Source organism: Eucyclogobius newberryi, unplaced genomic scaffold (assembly GCF_026437365.1).
Source record: "Eucyclogobius newberryi isolate DKJ021-1_F unplaced genomic scaffold, fEucNew1.0.hap1 SCAF_2, whole genome shotgun sequence".
NCBI lineage: Eukaryota > Metazoa > Chordata > Actinopteri > Gobiiformes > Gobiidae > Eucyclogobius > Eucyclogobius newberryi.
In genome coordinates this window covers 37,060,748-37,080,366 of record NW_027315834.1, presented here as the reverse complement: position 1 = coordinate 37,080,366, position 19,619 = coordinate 37,060,748, and the positions used below count along the sequence as shown (strand labels likewise).

General features: G+C 40.6%; 1 protein-coding gene across 1 annotated transcript in view; it reads right to left on the bottom strand.

The window, feature by feature from the left end:
* Positions 1-18,110, bottom strand: part of grin3a (glutamate receptor, ionotropic, N-methyl-D-aspartate 3A) — a 74,360-nt gene extending 56,250 nt beyond the window's left edge. Inside the window, exons 1-2 of the mRNA XM_072455224.1 lie at positions 17,379-18,110; positions 1,397-2,124 (exon numbers count right to left, since the gene is read on the bottom strand). Of these exons, the coding sequence (XP_072311325.1) occupies positions 1,397-2,124; positions 17,379-18,038 (1,388 nt within the window). The 5' untranslated portion in view covers positions 18,039-18,110. The remainder of the gene's footprint in view (positions 1-1,396; positions 2,125-17,378) is intronic.
* Between the last annotated feature and the right edge of the window lie 1,509 nt (positions 18,111-19,619).

Below are 19,619 nucleotides of genomic sequence, written 5' to 3'. Positions count from 1 at the left end.
AGTACAAAGGAGGACCAGGCAAGGTAACAGAATCTCAAATTGTGTTTTGTAATGACACAACTGTCCTTTTTATACATTTACATTACAAAAACAGTAAAAATAAATTAACTAGAGAAGAGTAATCAGTGGGACATTGCCGATATATCATATTTGTATGGGAGTAGATTGTTCCGGTGCTGCATTCGAGTGAACTCATAACGTCACAGAATCAGAAGTAGAAAGGGATTTATTGCCATTATCAGTGAACAGAAGTCACAAATAGTCACAGTGACAAGCTCTTGTTTGCACCAGTGCATTCTGACCATTCCTGGCAATGCTTGAGACTAGGCTAACTGTAAAAGTACAATCCAGTGAAGATCACACCAGCAAGGGATTGGGTTGTGTTTTTATAACTTTCAAAGAACACCACCCAGGGTCAATATATTTGTTTAGTATAGCTGTTACCATTAGAATAAAACGGGAAGAACCGCACGCAAGAGGCGACGCACCCAATCCCGAATCCAGACAGGAACAATCACGTGTTCTGTCCCTACAGAATGTCACTTGAGAACAGCCTAGCAACAATTACAGAATTGCACCCAAAATATGAACAAACAATGACGAATATGAAAGTCCTCTCTGCGCCTTACAGATCTACTTATTTGACAACAGGATTGTGCCCAACTCTACACTAGAGGGCACAATTGCTTCTCCATTTGGTGTAAGAGCAAAACTTTGCTTTGGAATTATCCAATTCATAGGGCGATATCCAAATAGGTCACTCTATGGGGGGACCCAAAAAATCAACCCAGCTTTAGTCCATTTTCTTTTCTTTTTTTGTGAATGGGTCCATAGATGTTAAATAATCTTGTGCCTGTCAACTGACTGTCATTTGCTCAATCTTGATTCTCATCACCCTAATATGACTACATTTTTCTTGTAGGTTATACAACCCATGCAGTTCAAATAATTTACAAATATACACAAAAGTTGTATTCTTAAAGTTTCATGTATTTTCTTCTTTCAACATTGGACACTTTCTTACAGAACAATGGAGCACCTGCAAGGATTCAAACCAGCCATGTGTAATTCTCCTTCTGCAGCAGTTCATGTTCTTGACCTACAGACCTACAGTATAAGGGAAATGAATGAAGGCTAAAATGTCTTGGGTTCAGTAAAACCATTGTTGTTGCTTTGTAAACACCACAACATTTAGTCAGTGGTAAAACATACTCATCTCCAATACTATAGGGCTGTATAGTGTAATCAATCTATTGTAAGAAATGTGTTTATAGGGTTAGGGAGAGAATGTTTGCAGAAAGACACTGTTTTGTCAATTGGTCAAGTAAAAAACAACTTACTGTAACCAGCTAGAAACAAAACGGCAAAACCAAGCAAACATTGGAAACCACCTTACCTTGACAAGTACTCCCCCGAACTCCCATTGCTCGCTTTCATTACATCCATACAGTTAGTAGTTCCAGGTATAAGCGCCAGCGCCGGGTTTTGCATTGCCGCGCTTCCCACGGCCCGCGCCACCACTTCCAGCGAATCCTGCACGTAATGATCGAATGAAGGCGACCCCATGACCCCGTGAGCGAGTAATCCCAACGGTAAACCCTCTGTCCTCAGCTCCGCCACATTCTGACTGTCCCCCAGCACCCAATGGTAGTCCGGCAGCATCATCTTTGTCGCGATGGTCCAAATCCTGCGCACTTCCCGGATATCGCATCCAAAAGTCACCACCGCCGTTGTGGTCGATGTTTCTCTGAGCGCATCCAAAAGTTTCATGACGGCTTGCTGCGCATCCGTCTTGAGAGGTGAAGCTGTGGAGGTGGCAGCAGTAGCGGCAGCAGCGACAAAATACGGCAACGATGAAAGGGTCGATGACTGCTCCGCACCACTTGTAGGCGAGAGTGAGGAAAAGCCCAGAGGTGAGGCCAGTGATGTGGTTGTGAGATTGACCAGCGTGCCCAGGTTGAAGTGTGTGTTGTTTTTGATGAGAAGGAGGAAGTCGCGGATGTTCCAGTCCTGGCAGAGAAGAACACTGATGTCCCACCAACCATTCATCATCAGCAGGGAGTGGAGCAGGCGCGATGGAGGGGCCTCAAACGTCCGCATGGCCACTTGGAAATGAAGAGGATTCTGCAAAGAGAATGGCAAATTAGGTTAGATTGAGACGAACCAGATTGGAGATAGAAGTCAACAGTAACTAGGATGAAACAGAATCAGGAAAGGTTTATTGCCAATAACATAGGAACTTGCTTTGGTGATTTGGTGCAACATACAATGATGAACAATAATAAAAACAACATACCAGTATATAGAATCAAATAGGGCATGCATTGAAGATGAGCAATTTTTATTTTATCTGATGAATTTGATGCTGCAATATTAAAGCTTGGTTACATGTTTTTTTTAAGATATGGAGGTATTTAAACTGCTAGAAGAGGCTTTCACTGGTTCCTATGTTTCTCACAGACCCTTTGGCACATGGCTAGTATTCACATCCGTGTATTTTTTGGAAGTGCTCAACTTTAGAACAGCTTTTTCAAACGCTAAAGCAAAATTGACCACCCTCACTTAAGAAACATACTGTCAGGTCAAAGCATTGTAAAGTGATGCATCTGTCTCTTTATTTAGGGTTTGCAATCGATAAAAACTTGCACTTTTAACAGTTAACTTTTTGGAGGATCTTTTTTAAGGTTAGGTAAATGCAGTAAGTGTGCTTCGTTTGAACCATAAACGTGTGTATTGACTGACAAATAAAGGATTTTTAATACCACACAGTCGAAAATAAACGGAAACAAATAGTGCCAGGAAACTACAAATGACAAGTGCTTAATCTATCTAGTTCATAAATCAGATACTCTTTTTACTCATCTAACGCTTAACCTTGCTCAGACAGACAAAAACACTTTTTAAATTCCATTCCAAACTAAGCATAAAGGTGTGAATCTTCTCTCAGCACAATGCTTGATTTTATGGCAAAAATATTGTTCTGGAAGATACGAAGAAAAAAGAATCCAGCAAATGACTGAGACAGAAGAGGTGACAAAACCGAGCCTGGGACCATCATCTATATTTCATACAGTTTGCCGACATGGATGATTAAAGGAAATAAAGAGCTTAGGAGCTTTTAACAGGAGTTAAAATAACGGTCAAATTGGTGACAATGGGAATAGAGGAAGAGGAGTGCAACATAAGTACAGTACATTTCAGTTAAATTTCACATTCAGAGATGGACTGAGAGCTTGTGCATCAACTGGCTACTAGTGTACAATAAATACATCAATAAATAAAGGGTTGGTATGTTTGTTCCAGTTTGAATTTTATATATTTAGAAGAAACAGGAAAAAACAACAACAACAACAACAACAACAACAACAACAACAACAACCAATACATTAATATGAGCAGGTATAAATACTGAAAAAGTATAACAAAGTTGTTATTAAATTAAAGGGAGTGTTTACAGAGCCGCGGCGCGCGGCCGAAACTGCCATGTTATTTTGTGCCGCGGCTCCTGAAACTGCTGCGCTATTTGACCGCGCCGTTTTAGACCGCGCCGGCTTAAGGTTAAGGTTAGGGGTTAAGGTTAGGGGTTAAGGTTAGGGGTTAAGGTTAGGGTTAGCCATGAGGGTTAGGGTTAGGGTTAGGGTTAGCCATGAGGGTTAGGGTTAAGGTTAGGGTTAACCATGAGGCTATATGCGGCAGTGCCGCGGTTCCTGAAACTGCAGGCCATTTGACCGCGCCGCGCCTCTGCAGCCACGGCCTAAATAAAAAGTTTAACTTGAATAGAATTGATTTATATCAGTATGAGTATAATTAATACGTGGAAATTACATTCTATAGTCTTAAAGTGTTTTTATTTGTTTACATTGTGTTTAGCAAAATTAGTATCAAGCCTTTTTCATATGTATATAATTTGTACTGATGGGCAAAATAAAAGGATCGCACAGACAGGATTATTGGAGCTATTGCAATTTACTTTAAAATGTATTGGAAAGATATTGTTGTTTTGTTTTAAACACAGGCAATTATACAATAATTAAAAAAAGGCATATGTATTCAACTTTTTACTAATCTATATCAGTTGCAACTGTTATTCCTATTTGTAGGTTTTGAAAAACTATGAAACGGGAAAATTAGCTGAAAGATAAACTTTGTTCCAAAAAAAAGAAATCATGATTCTGAACATTTTGTGAAGTGAAGAGTGAAGACAGTGTACCCAGGACTAATGGATTTCCAATTGTAGTCTCACATGATGTCAGTTGTGCCCCTGTAATACTTCCAGTCTATTATGTAACAGTATTAATATCCCCACACTATTGAGGTTTATATCAGTTTTTTATATTGTATTGAAGATGATTCCCTACTTTACCACATGCTAATTATAAAATGCTTCTTGGGTCATATGGACGCGTTGCTCGAAGGTGTGATTTTTACAGTCAAATTATTTAATTTTAATGTGTTCTTCTAAGAAAACACATTACTCTATACTATGTATTGTAAACTCAGCTTTTCATGGGTAAAAAGAGAATTAATTAACATTTTAAAAGGAACAAGAACCACAAGGAAGCAAGTGCCTGTGAAGGTTTCGAGGGTAGTCATCTGTAAATCTTGAAACCAAAATGTTTCAACTGCCTTAGGAAAGTCCCTTATAATCTGTAGCTACTGGCAACTTACAACTGCACAAATCTTTTTGCAGCAATAATAGCTCCATGGTCTTGCCCTAAGGAATCAGGTACACCCCGAAACAGCTCTGATTAACATTTAATCAGGTGCTCAACAGCTGTGAAATAAAGGCCAAAAGAAAACAATAGTGTGGTGCAACCCATAATGATGCGAGCAGGTAAACAAAAGCAGAGGAATTTCAAATCAAAACTCCTCCATTAGGGTGGGACAAATCTAGGGCAGGAGGCTCGGGACAGTATAAATGATTTCAATCCAGTAACTTCAGTTTGCAAAGTAACTAGAATCAGAATATTTAATTGATACACAAGAGAAATTATTCATGACTTCCGGATGGCAGTTGTAATGTGTCCAGATGACTCCTGCTGGACCCTTTTCTACCATGGACCCCTCCTGAACAAATGAGGGATTACACCCATCCACCATCCCAGGCGGTCATGGGTCAACATCAGTGTGAAAGACAGAGCTACGTGAGCAGGACCACCCATTCTTTTTAAAGTCGTTTTCACACTGCCACGGTCGACGTTTAAAAAAGGTTAAACAGCCGCTTCGAGAACACTTAAAACTGGTGGTCTCGGAGAGTCTCGTCCCGCCCTCTGGAGCGGTGAGTGTGAGAGTGGTGTGAAAGCAGCCGACCGCGGGACAACATACTTTCACAGAGCAGACACCACAGCCAAAATTTGCAATTGATCTCATTTCTTAACCACTCTCAGATACTATGACCTTCAATGGTGGGTGAATTATGGACCTGCAGTGTACAAGCTTCATACACCAACTCCACGTCTTCCTCGTTTTGTATCGGTAAATAATATGTGAAGTTATCAAGGAATCAATAGCTTTGGTCGGAACAATAGTCACCTAATCACCACATCACAAATGCATCGAAAAATCTCTTGCTAGTCTGACTTCTATCAAAAGCTATTGTTACATTGCAGAAGACGTTAGGGCTTTGTCTGCTATATCGCCATGATATAAATGTACTTATCATCACAGCTGGTTGTATCTGGCTGCCTATAAACCAAAATTCCTAAGAAATCCTTTACCCAATCCCTCTGACAACAAATACAACCATTTAATAAGATTTCCAGTTTGTGGAAGGTTGCCCATGTAAGGGATCTTCTCAAAATAGGTTGAAGCTTTAAAGACGATTTTTTTGGACCCCCTCTCCCCCTCTAAAGACTAAAAAAAAATAATCAGGCATCATATATAATTTCACGCATTGATAAAACGATAGTAGCTTGATAGACCCTGCTCAGCTCTAGTCCCTGAACATCCTTTGGTATGTTTATCAGTTGAAGCTATGAACTCTCCAAATAATGTCACCTGTCGCGCATCTTTGTTTACTCAATCCACATGGTCCACGGGCCCCACGACCATCCCATTCAACCAAAATAGTGACCACATTGAGCAGTACACGTGCTTTCATCTCAGTGAGAATCTCACGTCTTCTGTGATTGGCCGAAATCTCATACGGGGTTTGTGTTGGTCCTTCTTCCGGGCAGTGCGTAGGCACGTTACTAGAGCCAAATCTCTTGATCATTTGCTGCGCCGCGTCTTGCTGAAAAAAAGCTTTTCCAACTTTTCTGCACCAGCTGCGTTGGCGACGGCAACGCCCGCCCCGCTCCCTGCGCGGGCCATGGCGGGTGTGGGCCGCCTAATGTTGGCCTAATGCTCGTTGCTGAGAGAGTTTTTTAGCATTTCAAAACAATTACTGCCACAACAATGTATTGAAGCTTCAAAGCAACAAAAAGACGAAATGTAGGTTCAACCCCCCCAGACGAAAAATATTCTTTTCAGCTCCAACCCATTTTGAGATGATCCCTAAGTTAGCTAGAGGAGCAGTTGAGAGTGGTTCAGCAGCGAGTCCTCTCAGAACCTCTCCAGTCACTCCTTCACAACCTCACAGTCCAGGCAAAGTATTACAGTAAGCTCTAATCAGATGAAATACAACGCTCTTCTGTAATCTGTCAAATGAAATTAGGAGCAGTTTGTATGGATTTCCTGATCCTCCCTGTGATAACTTGGCACAAACCACTGAACTCGCAACTGTCCCAGCAGCCATCGGTCATGCCAAGCTTACACACACACACACAAGCACGCACGCACGCACGCACGCGCACGCACACACACACACACACACACACACACAAGCACACACACGCATGCACAAGCACGCACACACACACACACACACACAAGCATGCACGCACGCGCACGCACACACACACACACACACACACACAAGCACACACACGCATGCACAAGCACACACACACACGCACAAGCACACACAAGCACACGCACGCACACACAAGCACACGCACACACACACACACGCACAAGCACACACACACACAAGCACACACACGCACACACACGCACAAGCACACACACACACAAGCACACACACGCACGCACGCACATGCACACACACACACACACACAAGCACACACACACGCACGCACACACAAGCACACACACGGTCAAAGGACCCACAGCACTTCTGTCTAATTGATTCCACAACTTTTACACAAGCTCTGCACTAAAAAGACCATTAATGGCGTTTATTGGTTAAATTCATTTGTCTCATTAATCACCTTAGTCGTTAGGCAGGAGAACGGGGTGATAATTACTCTTCTTGTTAGAAATGCAGAAATCAAGAGAACGTAATAATGATAAAACATGAATTTGAAAGGTCACAGGACTCACAATAGGACATCTGCAAAAACAATGTAAACAGAGACGACGTGGAACACCCCAATAAGCTGTTTGATCACTACTGGTACATATTCATCACACTTTTGTTTAGTATTTAGCATCTTAAAATGTCAATGACACAATCCTGAGCGCTACTGATACAGTATTCAAGACTGTGCAAACTCAATAAATCAGAATTAACATATTGGGACATTTTCAGGAGTTTGATCAGATTATTGAAATGCCATGAAAACCATATCTGTTTTGGCTCTTTTGTTCCCTTTTTTTTCACTTAAACTTAAACATCCCTATGAATGTTTTGCACGCTTCCCACGCTCTATGATAGAGGATTATCTTCATGTAGTAATAGTAAGTAAAGTTCCTTTACTTGGTCTAATCAGAGTACTGTATTTTGAATACTTTTAGCTTGAGTTTACTTGAAAATAGCATTCAAAGAGCTTTTTGTTTTTGTTTCACCATTTGAAATGCATTTATTTATACAAAAAGTGAAACTTTATCACACATTAGAGAAGGAACAGTCACACATGCCCTCACTTTAAGAGCTATGTTTTCATTTTTTCCTCCTCATTAATTTGGTGTTTTGAGGCCTACATTATGATCAAATACCACAATGTATTTCTCTGATTTTAACACCCCCAAATGAAAGTTTGAGTAACTGCACTGGAATACAGTAACTCAAAATGAATCTTCTGAATACATACTTTCATGGTAATGACTCTGTACAAATGTAGACTGCAGGCTTGTCCACACTTCGGCCCGGGGGAAGTGCAAGTGCTCAATTTCAAAAACACTCATACATTTGCTGTGGTTTTATCTCATCTTTGCAAAATATGGTCATGAATCATACGGTAGATGACACCTTTCCTCCATCAATGTGTGTATTCTGTAAGTAGCAATAAAAATGATTTTGTAAATTTAAGCAACAACTTTTTATCTCTGACACATTTATTGCAACACTGGGTTACACTGGGTAAAAGCTTTGCCTATAAACTATTCTATTCAACGTTTACCTTGCAGCCGCTGCATACTCAATCTCCTAAGTAAATATCTTCACGGTGCAAGGCAGCAGTTTCTCTTACACATTCATCTACTGCTTTTGAATGTGGAAATTCCCTCACTGACATCAACCTTCTTTCATCATGATGTTACATTATCCAACAAAACACATTTAGTATTTCAACCCAAAAACCTGCAACTCCTGCTTTTTCATCAAAAATTCACAGCATCACAAAATCTGGAGCCAATTGTTAAATAAAAATAATTGCAAAAGATGGAATATTGATTTGGATGAAGGTATGTTTTAAGTGGCGTTGTATTTTTCTTATATTTTAACAAAAACACATGGTTCCATTCAAGGCATGCCCGTATAATAAATTACACAGAAGAGCTGAGCTGGCAGAGCAGGCCATATTGCAAATAAGGCACATTTTAAATCCCATAGCTCTCCAAGGCAGTGACCCTTCAATGTGTACAGATCTCTCCTTTCAGAGGGAATCTTATTTACCGTAATTCTCACTGATCCTGCTCATCAAAGAATCTAAGTAATTAAAGAAGTCAGCCGATTATACTTTTCCACACAATTAACCTCAACGCACCAATCTGATTTTCCAACACAGATCAATAGAAGGTGAATCACTTAAAGGAAACATGATCTACACAAGGAGCACACAGTATGAGGATGTAAAGAAGGAGAGGTCTGAAACATGTTGCATAACTGGAGTTCAGAGCTGCTTGTTTTGAAAAGGCTGCAGTGATAAGTTCTAGACTTTTGCGTTTTGCTTAGCCTTATATCATGTGAATTACTGTAAATGTGACCCTACTAATGTTGACACTGAGGTTAAACTAAGAACGTCCAAAATGTCCCAACTGTTCATTTAAATTAGAATATCCCTTAAACAATAATTGTTAATTTATTTATGTTTAACTTTTACTGTATTTACACTGCATTTCTTGTGCTCATGCTGTACTTACACAGTAGTATAATTTTACACAATACTTATGCTGTACCTATAGAGTATTAGTGTAAATGCATGGTTTTACACTGTAAAATAAAATCATTAGAAAGCAAGGCTATTCAGATAAATGTTTCTGAAGAAATCTGCATGGCTTATGTCTAAAGCAGTATGTAAAACAAGGTCCTGGGTCCTCCACCAGAACATTTAGAACAATTCATGTGATTTTGTTATGCTGTTCACAGCCCTCCAGTTGCAATATAAATGCAATAGTTCAGCATGATAACAATATTTAGACCTATTTATCTAATAGAAGTTGCCTATAATTGTAGATTAAACATGTTGACATCTTTTGATTTTGTTAAATGACAGAAAGCAGTGAAATATATATATAATGAGATCCCTATCCACTGACTAAAATATATTTGTCTATTTGCAGTGTTCTGATCTTTCTGGGCCCTTAGAATAATTCTAGCTAAAATGTCCTTGTTGCCTTTTTTATGCTGTTCATTAAATATGACACATTTACATAAATACATTCTTCTGTAAGATTGTTTTTCTACCCTTTTGCAGCTTTAGATCATTTTGATTGCTTTTTTCCCCTCTCAAACACTATAGTGAGAAAATTCCCCTGGTGCTCGAGTTCCCTGGACATTTCTGATTTGTAAACATAGTCCCTTGTTTACTCCTTGGACACTCCACATCAGGCCGTCTTGTGTGAGCGTTCTTAATATGTGTGGGTTGATTGGTTTGTTTGTTTGTTAGTCTATTTTAGAGAGGCGTGAAGTCAAACAAGGTCAGTGTATCGAATCAACTCGTCTCAGGAGACACTCAGACTACTCACAGTTCAAAACCTCAGTTCAGAAAGTTTTACTTTCAGAATCCTGCAGGGATTTTAAGTCAAACGGATTGAGTTATATGTGGAAAGTTGAGCCAGTTCCAGTACCATACTAATTTATTTATGAACTACTGTCACTTTTGGGAATTATAAATACTTAAAATGCATCACTAATACTGTTTTTCTGTGAATGATTCCACAAATGTAACTTATTTCCAGGTAAAGTGGATTCAAAAGGCCTCATCTTCCCTCCTGGATTAGCACACACCACTTTTCATACTGGGAGAAAAAGAAAAAAACATTTGTGTCCCTGCAATGAAATATTGTTTCTCATAGCTGAAAAATGATTTAGCGAAAGATAGCAATAAAAACAAGAATGTTTGTGACCAAAGACAAACCTGAGACAGACATTATGAAGTATTTATATTTTGGTGGCAGGATGAGGCCTCCTGTCACTGTGTTTACTGTTTTGACCATGTGATGTGACCAACAGTAAACATCACTACGCTGTCATAGTAACGGATAAAGTTCTTAGCTACAAACAGGATTAAACTTTCCACTTTGTCTTTCATAAGTTAACTATTCCAAGTACATGATGACGTCTGTTGCTTCAAAGTTGCTCAAATTACTGGTTGTAGCCAACACACTGCTACAGCTACATTTCAACGTGCCTAAACAGAACACTTTTATTTCCTACTCCACGTTCTTAAAAAACTTTGTTTTGAAATGTGTAATACAAGTTGTGACTGAGAAATATATGTTTTCCTTGAGAGAACGTAATATTTTGTGACGTTCTGTACTGTGTTATTTGTGTTTGCTGTTATCTTGGCCTGGTATCATTTGTAAAAGAGATTCTGAATTGTAATGGCAATTCCTGGTTCAATAACGTAAAAGAATAACAAGATAAATTGAGTAGATGGTGGTAGTGTGACCTTTAAGAATCCTTGAAGAGCAAAATGTAATTCAGTGTACACCAGGGTTAAAGATAATTAATATGATAAAAAAAAAAGTTGCATTGAAGGTTATGAAATGGTAGGATTTGGTCCAAAAAAAAAACACTGCACCCAAAACATTATTTCTCAGAACCTCTCAAAATACTGAAAAGAATGAATCTCTAATAGTAAAATATTTCCTGTAGTTGAACAATGCCTTCAATACCTAAGGAAAGGAAACCTAAAAACACCCCTTACACATTTAGTTGGGAATAATGCTGCCCTGTCTGCCCTCACAAACAATGGTAGCGGAGGAAAGACGGCCTGTCGTCAGTGCTCATTGATATGCTGTAACTGCCCTGTTAGTGCCACCTAATTAAAGAGCTCTACTGCGCTACACTAATCACCCTGTGTGGGTGGCTGCTCCTCAACACCAAACACATGCAAGTAAACTTCTCCAGCCACAGCAGGTGAGTACCCCCATGACATTTATTGATGATTAAATGTTGTTAATGAACCGTACGGATCAGATATGCTTTCATTCTTCAGGTTTTGCATCAATATCCAAATTATTGAAGATTATTAAGCGTTACACTCCACTAACTTCGAAATAAGGTTGTACATTTTCTTTGAGGTAGATACATTCCTGTTTTTTTGCATTAAAGGTAGAGAGAAAGTTTATTAAAGATGATTAAGTTAATAAATTGATAAATTAAATTATGATCGCTGTCCATGGTGCTGAAATCCCAACCCCCCACAAATCAGGCCCTATTGTTGACTTACACATTTGAGTAAGCAGAAAACACTTTTAGTGTGTGTTGCATATTATTTGTTTATTTCTTTCAAAGGGTTTTTCCTCAACCAAATGCAAATTCTGAAACTTCTGAAAGCTGTTACTGTTGAATTACAAAACTAATTAACTGACTGTGGCATCAAAACAGGAAATAGTTCACATTTTTGGGCATCAAGCTGTTTTAATCACTCTCAATTGTAGGGCGCTATTTTGCTACCTTGCCGATATAAACACTGGCGTAAAGAGGCTGGAGTGGGATGTGCCAGTCCATACATGGTGATAGTGTTTGAACCAATGACCAGCGGTGTAGGTCATGTTTGTCATGGCCTCATATACAGGCAAATAAAGACGTGAGCAATAACATTGTCTGATTGTTTTGATTGTTGTTTGATGTGTTTCCAAAATGTTCCAAAAATCAAATAAATGCAGCCTCAAAGCGTGTTTTCTTTATTTATTTTACCTTTATTTGTTATTGCCCAACGCGGGTTGCTCGGGCTAAACACAGAATAAGAACGTGCACACATCTCTGCTTCTAAACTTGACTTGTGATCCATAAACCAGGGCAGGCAGCAGCAGAGCCACGGGAGCGGGTGATGCTGAACACTCCCAGACTGCACCAACGATGACCTGAGTGCGCAACGGCGCTGCAATATTAAGTGAGTGGGGGAAAAAATAACCAAATAAAGTTTGATTGTATTCATTATTCTATAACTTATAACTTGTGTTATTTATGCCCATGATGGTTGTTTTATCATGATTATCTCGTCCTCGTCATGTGGGGATAGTAACACGACTCCAGTGCACTAGTTTTGAAGTTTATTAGTTCCGATTATGGCCTTTCACAGAATGCACCAGACCACACCCTCAGGTTGCTTTACTCCACCTCATATTTTAGCATAATCACGCCTCTTGTCTAGAATTCCACCCCCTGCGCTGTCATCAATTGCGCCGACAGCACGTCAATGCTACCTCCAGGGAAAAACTGGCCCTTGGTGTGTTCAGATCGCATATAGTGACCACTGTACCTCCTCTTTTAACTCGATTGGGGGATTGGCTTCACAGTTCATTAGTATGTGGTGGAACATTCAACACTACATTATCACCTGCTAACATGTGCTAGTAAAGTGTTTGTGTTGTAGCAAGAAACACAAAATAAATAATAATTGAGAATCACATGTCTATAAATGTCTGTGAGGGTAAAAAAACATCAACCTTTGAGTCTGTGGGTGAAAACTCTACAAACTAAATTACTGCTGTCTAAAACGCTTGTCATTTCCCCTTCTACTTCCACAGTTTTTTTCTACAGATGGTTCTTTTCAGACCATTCTAACAGACTGACACACTTGCTCTATAATTCTGAGCTGGGCTATTTGACAGAAGAGTGCTTTTTTGGCTGGATAAATGTTCAGACTCGTATACCGCCCCAAAATCAACAGTCATGGTAGATTCATAATAAATTGTGTGTTAGATATTCTCAAACCTCTACCTAAAGCTATAACCATTACAATTCAATCCAGTCTTGGGAGACAATGGGAGACAGACGGAACAGCACATTTTGTGAGAGTAGAGCTTAAAGTTACATTTATTTGTATGATAGTGTATAGTAATTGTGTCTTTATTTCAGACAGCGTTATACTTTAAGACACTTTCAAGAACAGGGAAATTAATGCATTTTGAGATATCAATTTTAAATGTTTCCTGTATTACTAATACTGACACAAGAACAGAACCAAAAATGTATTGCCAGTTTCCATCATTTAGTGTTGTTTTTTTTTTTTTTAATTGCATTGTTATACATTTAAAGTATGTTATGTTATGTAATAGTAAAATTGTAAGATTTAAGTATATTTAGGTAAAAAAAAGGCCGTGGCTGGAGAGCCGCGGCGCGGTCAAATGGCCGCGCAGTTTCAGGGACCGCGACATTTCCCTTATAGCCCTTTATAGCCTCATGGCTAACCCTAACCCTAACCTTAACCTTAACCCTAACCCTAACCCTAACCTTAACCCGGCGCGGTCTAAAACGGCGCTAAAACGCGGTCAAATAGCGGCGCAGTTTCAGGAGCCGCGGCGCGCGGCCGGCACAAAAATAACATGGCAGTTTCGGCTGCGCGCCGCAGCTTTGCAGACACTCCCAAAAAAAAAACATCTTTGGTTAATTGCCTTGTTTCCAAAAACCAAAAGCAAATCTCTGAATTGAAAAAATAAAAAGAAAAATTACTTTTCTACAGTTATTCCACCAAAAAAATGATACAAATAAAAACGTATTAACAAGCTCGGGTCCTCTTTGCTGTTCCTAGCACTGCACTTTTCTGGACCGAGATCTCCGACGTCCTTCCTGGGATCTGCTCAAGCCATTCCTCCAGTTTGGGGGTCACTGCCCCAAGTGCTCCGATCACTACGAGCACCACCGATACCTTCACGCTCCAGGCCTTCTCCAGCTTCTCTCTGAGGTCTTGGTATTTCTCTAGTTTCTCGTGTTCCTTATTGCAGATGTTTCCACCCCATGTACTGCAATGTCCACCACCACGGCTTTCCTCTCCATTACCATTCTGTCTGTCTGTATCTGGTCCCAGAGGACCTTAGCTCGGTCGTTCTCCACCACCTTTGGAGGTGTTTCCCACCTTGTCCTTGGGGTCTCCAGCCCGTACTCTGCACAGATGTTTCTGTACACGATGCCAGCCACCTGGTTATGACCCTCCATGTATGCTGTCCCTGCCAGCATCTTGCACCCTGCAGTTATGTGTGGGATTGTCTCAGGGCCCCCTTTGCACAGCCTACACCTTGGGTTGAATCTGTTGTGGTAGATCTGGGCCTCTATTGATCTGGTGTTCAGGGCCTGCTCCTGTGGTGCCATGATCAGGGCCTCTGTGCCGTCCTTCAGACTGGCCCTTTCTAACCTTCGGTAGGATTTTGTGATATCAGCCACTTCAGTTATGTTCCGATAGTACATCCCGTGTAGGGGCTTATCCCATGAGGATATATATATATATATATATATATATATATATATATATATATATATATATATATATATATATATATATATATATATATATATATATATATATATATCTTCACGCCGCCAGGCCTTCTCCATGTTCTATCTCTAACGCCTTGATGTCTGTGAACAAAGAGCTCAAAAACAACCAGCTCCTAGTGACTCTGTCTTTGACACATCCAGAGGGGAATGCACAGCATGAGGTGATGCAGTTCACTGATCGGTCACAAGTGTCATTATTAACAATGGTTTTGCTCAAACTTTCCCCAAAGAAACCTTTAAAAGATTGTCAGAGCGTGCAGAGATGGCATTTGGAGGGTATTTCGACATAGCCAACGGTTGAGTTTACTGTGAAGCAAATATTCTCTTGCAGTTCAGATTACACTGTGTATAAATAACCCAAGGTATTTCTCAACATACTGTTGAGATGTCAATGTCTTGTACATTTCTATAACTTTCTGCCTATATGTGTCATAAATCAAGATGGATTTGCAGTTCTGAACTTGTGGAAAACTTTACAAATACAGCTCAAAGCACTGTTCAGATTGAGTGCATCACTAGCTCAGGCCAAATGCCAAAGGTTTCTCTCAGCCAGTTCTTTGTTAGGGCCGATTTGCATAAATAAACTATTGGCTTTAAAGCTCAAGCCAGAATCTGAGGTTGCCAATTAACTATGCACTGCAGGGATTGTAAACGACGAGGTCACGTGGTTTACATGTAGACTGAGAATACATGTCATATTTGTAGAGGAATCAACTATTGGAATTTGGGTTGCAAAGTACAACCTTAAAAAATAAATAAATAAATATGACCAGTAATGTTCCTCTGTACTGTTTGACAACATCTCCAACTACTGTATTTATAACTACTGTATAATGAATTTTCAGGACATGTCATCTTTCAAAAGATATACTATTTTATTTTGTTTTTAATTGCTATGAAAATGACCCTACATTTTCATCAATCTTAAACCCAAGGATAAGCAACATGTGCCAAAACACTGTTGTTGCTGTCCTTGGCACTGCTGAAACTCCCACCATTTCAAATCCAAATGTTCTGAATTTATTCATTTTTCGAAAAACATTCCTCAAATTTGAATATGGAGACAAAGACATTTCAATATTAGTTTAATTTTAGTTGACTTAAGTCTCAAAAGAATACTTTCAGATCATACAACATGAAAGAGAGGACATTTCTTAAACATATTGCTGCATTTTAGTTAGATCATAATACTGTAATTGGAACTGTATTGTGGCTCCCTACACGAAAATATACTCCATAAATATAACAATCTTGTATATACAAGCTTCTTATATGTGGTCCAAATACAAACAAATATTTCACTCAGGGTGCGTCTACTGTTGAATTTGATTGTAGACTTGGTTTGGTCCTCCTGCTTTAGCCCTGGCTTTAATTTACTATGTTTAGCTCTGGGTTTAGTTTCAATATTAACGTGATGTTTGTGCAAATAATGTGAAGGAACTTTTAAAAACCATTTGATTTTAGTAAGCTCCAAATCAGCACAAATTGTCTGAATCCAACTTAATATAAGTAGTACAATATACTGTTAAAAATATTCTCTTTTGTCGTTTTGATTTTTCTTTTTAGTATTTTTTGGCAAGAATGCTTTATTAGACAAGACAGTTTAGCATGAAAAGGGACTTAGAGAAGGGAGGACATGCAGCAAATTGTCAGACGCTGCACCCGGCTGTACATGGAGCCTGGCATATGAAGCCTTAACCACTCGACCACTGGGTAACACCGATTAAATATTATTCAAAATAGCAGAATCCAATTAATTCAGAAAAAGGGGCTGACCTATAGGCTGAACTCATTTTCTCTCTCATCCTTCTACCATAACAACATCTTGTCCATACTCATTGGCTTAAAGTAATTGACTCACCACTTAGACTCAATTGAGAACATCTAAAACCAAGATGGAAAAATCAATATCAGTGAAAAAGAGAAGACAGAATAGACAAATGATTCAAACGACTTTCAGTAGACCCTTCATCCACTGTAATTAGACAGAGAACAGGTGGAATGTGATGCTTCAAACTCCACAGACAGGAACAGCTTGGGTGGGCTCCGTAATGCGGGTTACTAACGGCATTTGTCTGTGCGTCGATCGGACTCGTGTCACCGTCAGAAAATCCGCGTGCGCGTCGGTTGCTGTGGTTCCGTCGCACCTGCACGCCCACGTTCACGTCACCGCAGCTGTGTGTATGTGTGCGTGTGGGTGAGTGAGTGAGTGTGTGTGTGTATGTGTGCGTGAGTGTGTATGTGTGCGTGCGTGAGTGTGTATGTGTGTGTGTGTGTGTGTGTGTGTGAGTGAGTGTGCGTGCGTGCGTGTGTGAGTGTGCGTGTGTGTGTGTGAGTGTGCGTGCGTTTGTGTGTGTGTGTGTGTGTGTGAGAGTGTGCGTTTGTGCGCGCAACAGTTCCAAACGCACCGAACTCAACAGGAAGTTTTACCTCGCTGAAGCGCGTGAACTCCCGCGGCACCACGCTGACCACGGGCACCCGCAGCGCACTCGAGACGAACTCCAACTTGACAAACTCGTCCCGGTTGCGCGGGAAGGCGATCATGGCCACGACCCCCTGGACCACCACAGTGTGACAGACGCTCTCCACGAAGGACAGCGGGTCTTCCTCGGTGTCCGGCGCGGCGGAGGAGTCGGAGGAGGAGGCGAAGGAAAACGCGGGAAGTTCCCCGAGTCCAGATCCCACCGCCAGCACCATCTCCATAGTCAGGTTATAGGGCAAAATCCCGACCCGGTTCACAGCCTCCACCGCGAGCAGAACCGAGTCCCGGGGCGAGAACACGCGGCTCTCCTTGGGACTGCTCTCCTCCCGCTGGCGCGCTTGGTTCTTGTTCCTGTTGGTGCCTCTAGTCCTGAGACCGGCAGACCCGGGCGCGCTGACACTGGTCCTGACCCGCCTCTCGTCCCACTGCTCGGATCCCGCGGAGGGAGCGAAGAGCCGCGGCTGCACGTGCAGAGCCCCGAGCCGGACCGTGTGCCCGATCCTCTTGAGCACCTGGCACGGCTGCGGGTGCGAGTGAGCGCGCGGGGGCAGGTAGGCAAGTGCGCACAGCAACAGGCACGCGCCGTTCATCCTCGTCGTCAGCCCCATCGTCCCGCCGGGCGCTCCGCAGCAGCCGCAGCCGCCGCGTCGTGGTGCGTTGGTCCGCGGACACAAACAACAGGCGGCACCGGCTGATCTCCAAAAGTGGCCCTTTTCATCTCAAAGCATCACTCAAGCCGTTGGTTATAAAACAAGATCATAAGAAGAGACCTTGCATATTCCTTTTGCGTCAGATGATTCACAAAGCCCCAAATTGTTGCTCTATTGCGCATCAGGCGCATTCCCAAACACTCCAATCCGTCATCCCCAAATCAGTATCCAGGGCGCACGAGTCCAAAGCGAACGCAGCAAAAGCAAAAGCAAAAGCAAAAGCAAAAGCAAAAGCAAAAGCAATCACAGCGGAAGAAAAAACTCAAATGGTTGTTGTCCTGTGCGTGTGATGCCTGGCTCGAGTCAACACACTGACACTTGTACCGGCAAGACCTCCGGCACGAGAGCGCGGACTTGTGCGCACGTTCCTCAACAGTCCTTAGTCCACCCACAACCCCACCCTCTCCCAAAGTGTCACAGGGAACAAGTTGCATAAGGGATATATATGACTAAAGACATGCGGGGGAAAGGGGAGGTGATACTGTAAAGGCACATCACAAGCCCTGCAGTTCAAACATGGCAAAGTGCTGTCATTGGCGCCTGAAAATACAGTGAATGTGCTTCATTTCTGCCATTTTACATGTGCTAATCTGATAATGTATAGTTCTAAAATTGTAGTTTTATTTCATTGAATCTTAAAATGATTAAATATTGTAGCCCATTATTATTTTTAAATGGTTACTTAATATTTCATTTCGGTGCATTTTAGAATATACTCCACTTAGACTTCACCCAGTCTAGAACATTAAGCTCCAAGAGCACATCCCGATCTGGCGAGGATGCCTTCATGTATGCCCCAAGTCTTAAAAAACTCTGTGACACTGTTGCTATGTTTAAAGCGAGACACTGGAGCTAAATAGGAAAACATTTGAAACTTTTTCTATAGTCAAATAAATATACAAACAAGTAGTATGCATTTTTCATCATAAATTGCATTTTATGTGTTAAAAATATGTAAAAATTGCACATGTTTAGGAAATAGAAACTAAAGCCAGATCTTACAGCATTTTGTTCACATTTTAAATACAAATATAACAAATCCTTACGATCCGTCATATTCTTGTTAAGTACAAGATTATAAAGTCTGTTGTGTGTAAGTGCCACTCTAAAAGTTGATCTTTAAGTCTCTTGGAGAAAAACACACCTTCGAAGTCACACACTAATCTGGTGATTAGATTAAATAATAGAACCTTTTTTTGTTGGACTGTTTCTTTTTTTAACAGTTTTTATTGCTCTGTAAAGCACTGCTCTATAAAGGTGCTCTATAAATTAAGTTTTACTGACCTCCATCTTTAGGTGCAGATTATAGAATGTTGTTGTTTGCAAGTGAAAGCGTTATAGAGAGAACTGAACTAATAATATGATTTTAAAAAAAGTGTTCCTGTAGTGTCTTAAACTAAATTTGAGATGCTATTATTTTTTACAAGCTTTTGGTTGGTTTATTATGAATTACTGTTGTTACAAGGGCATAAAATTTAT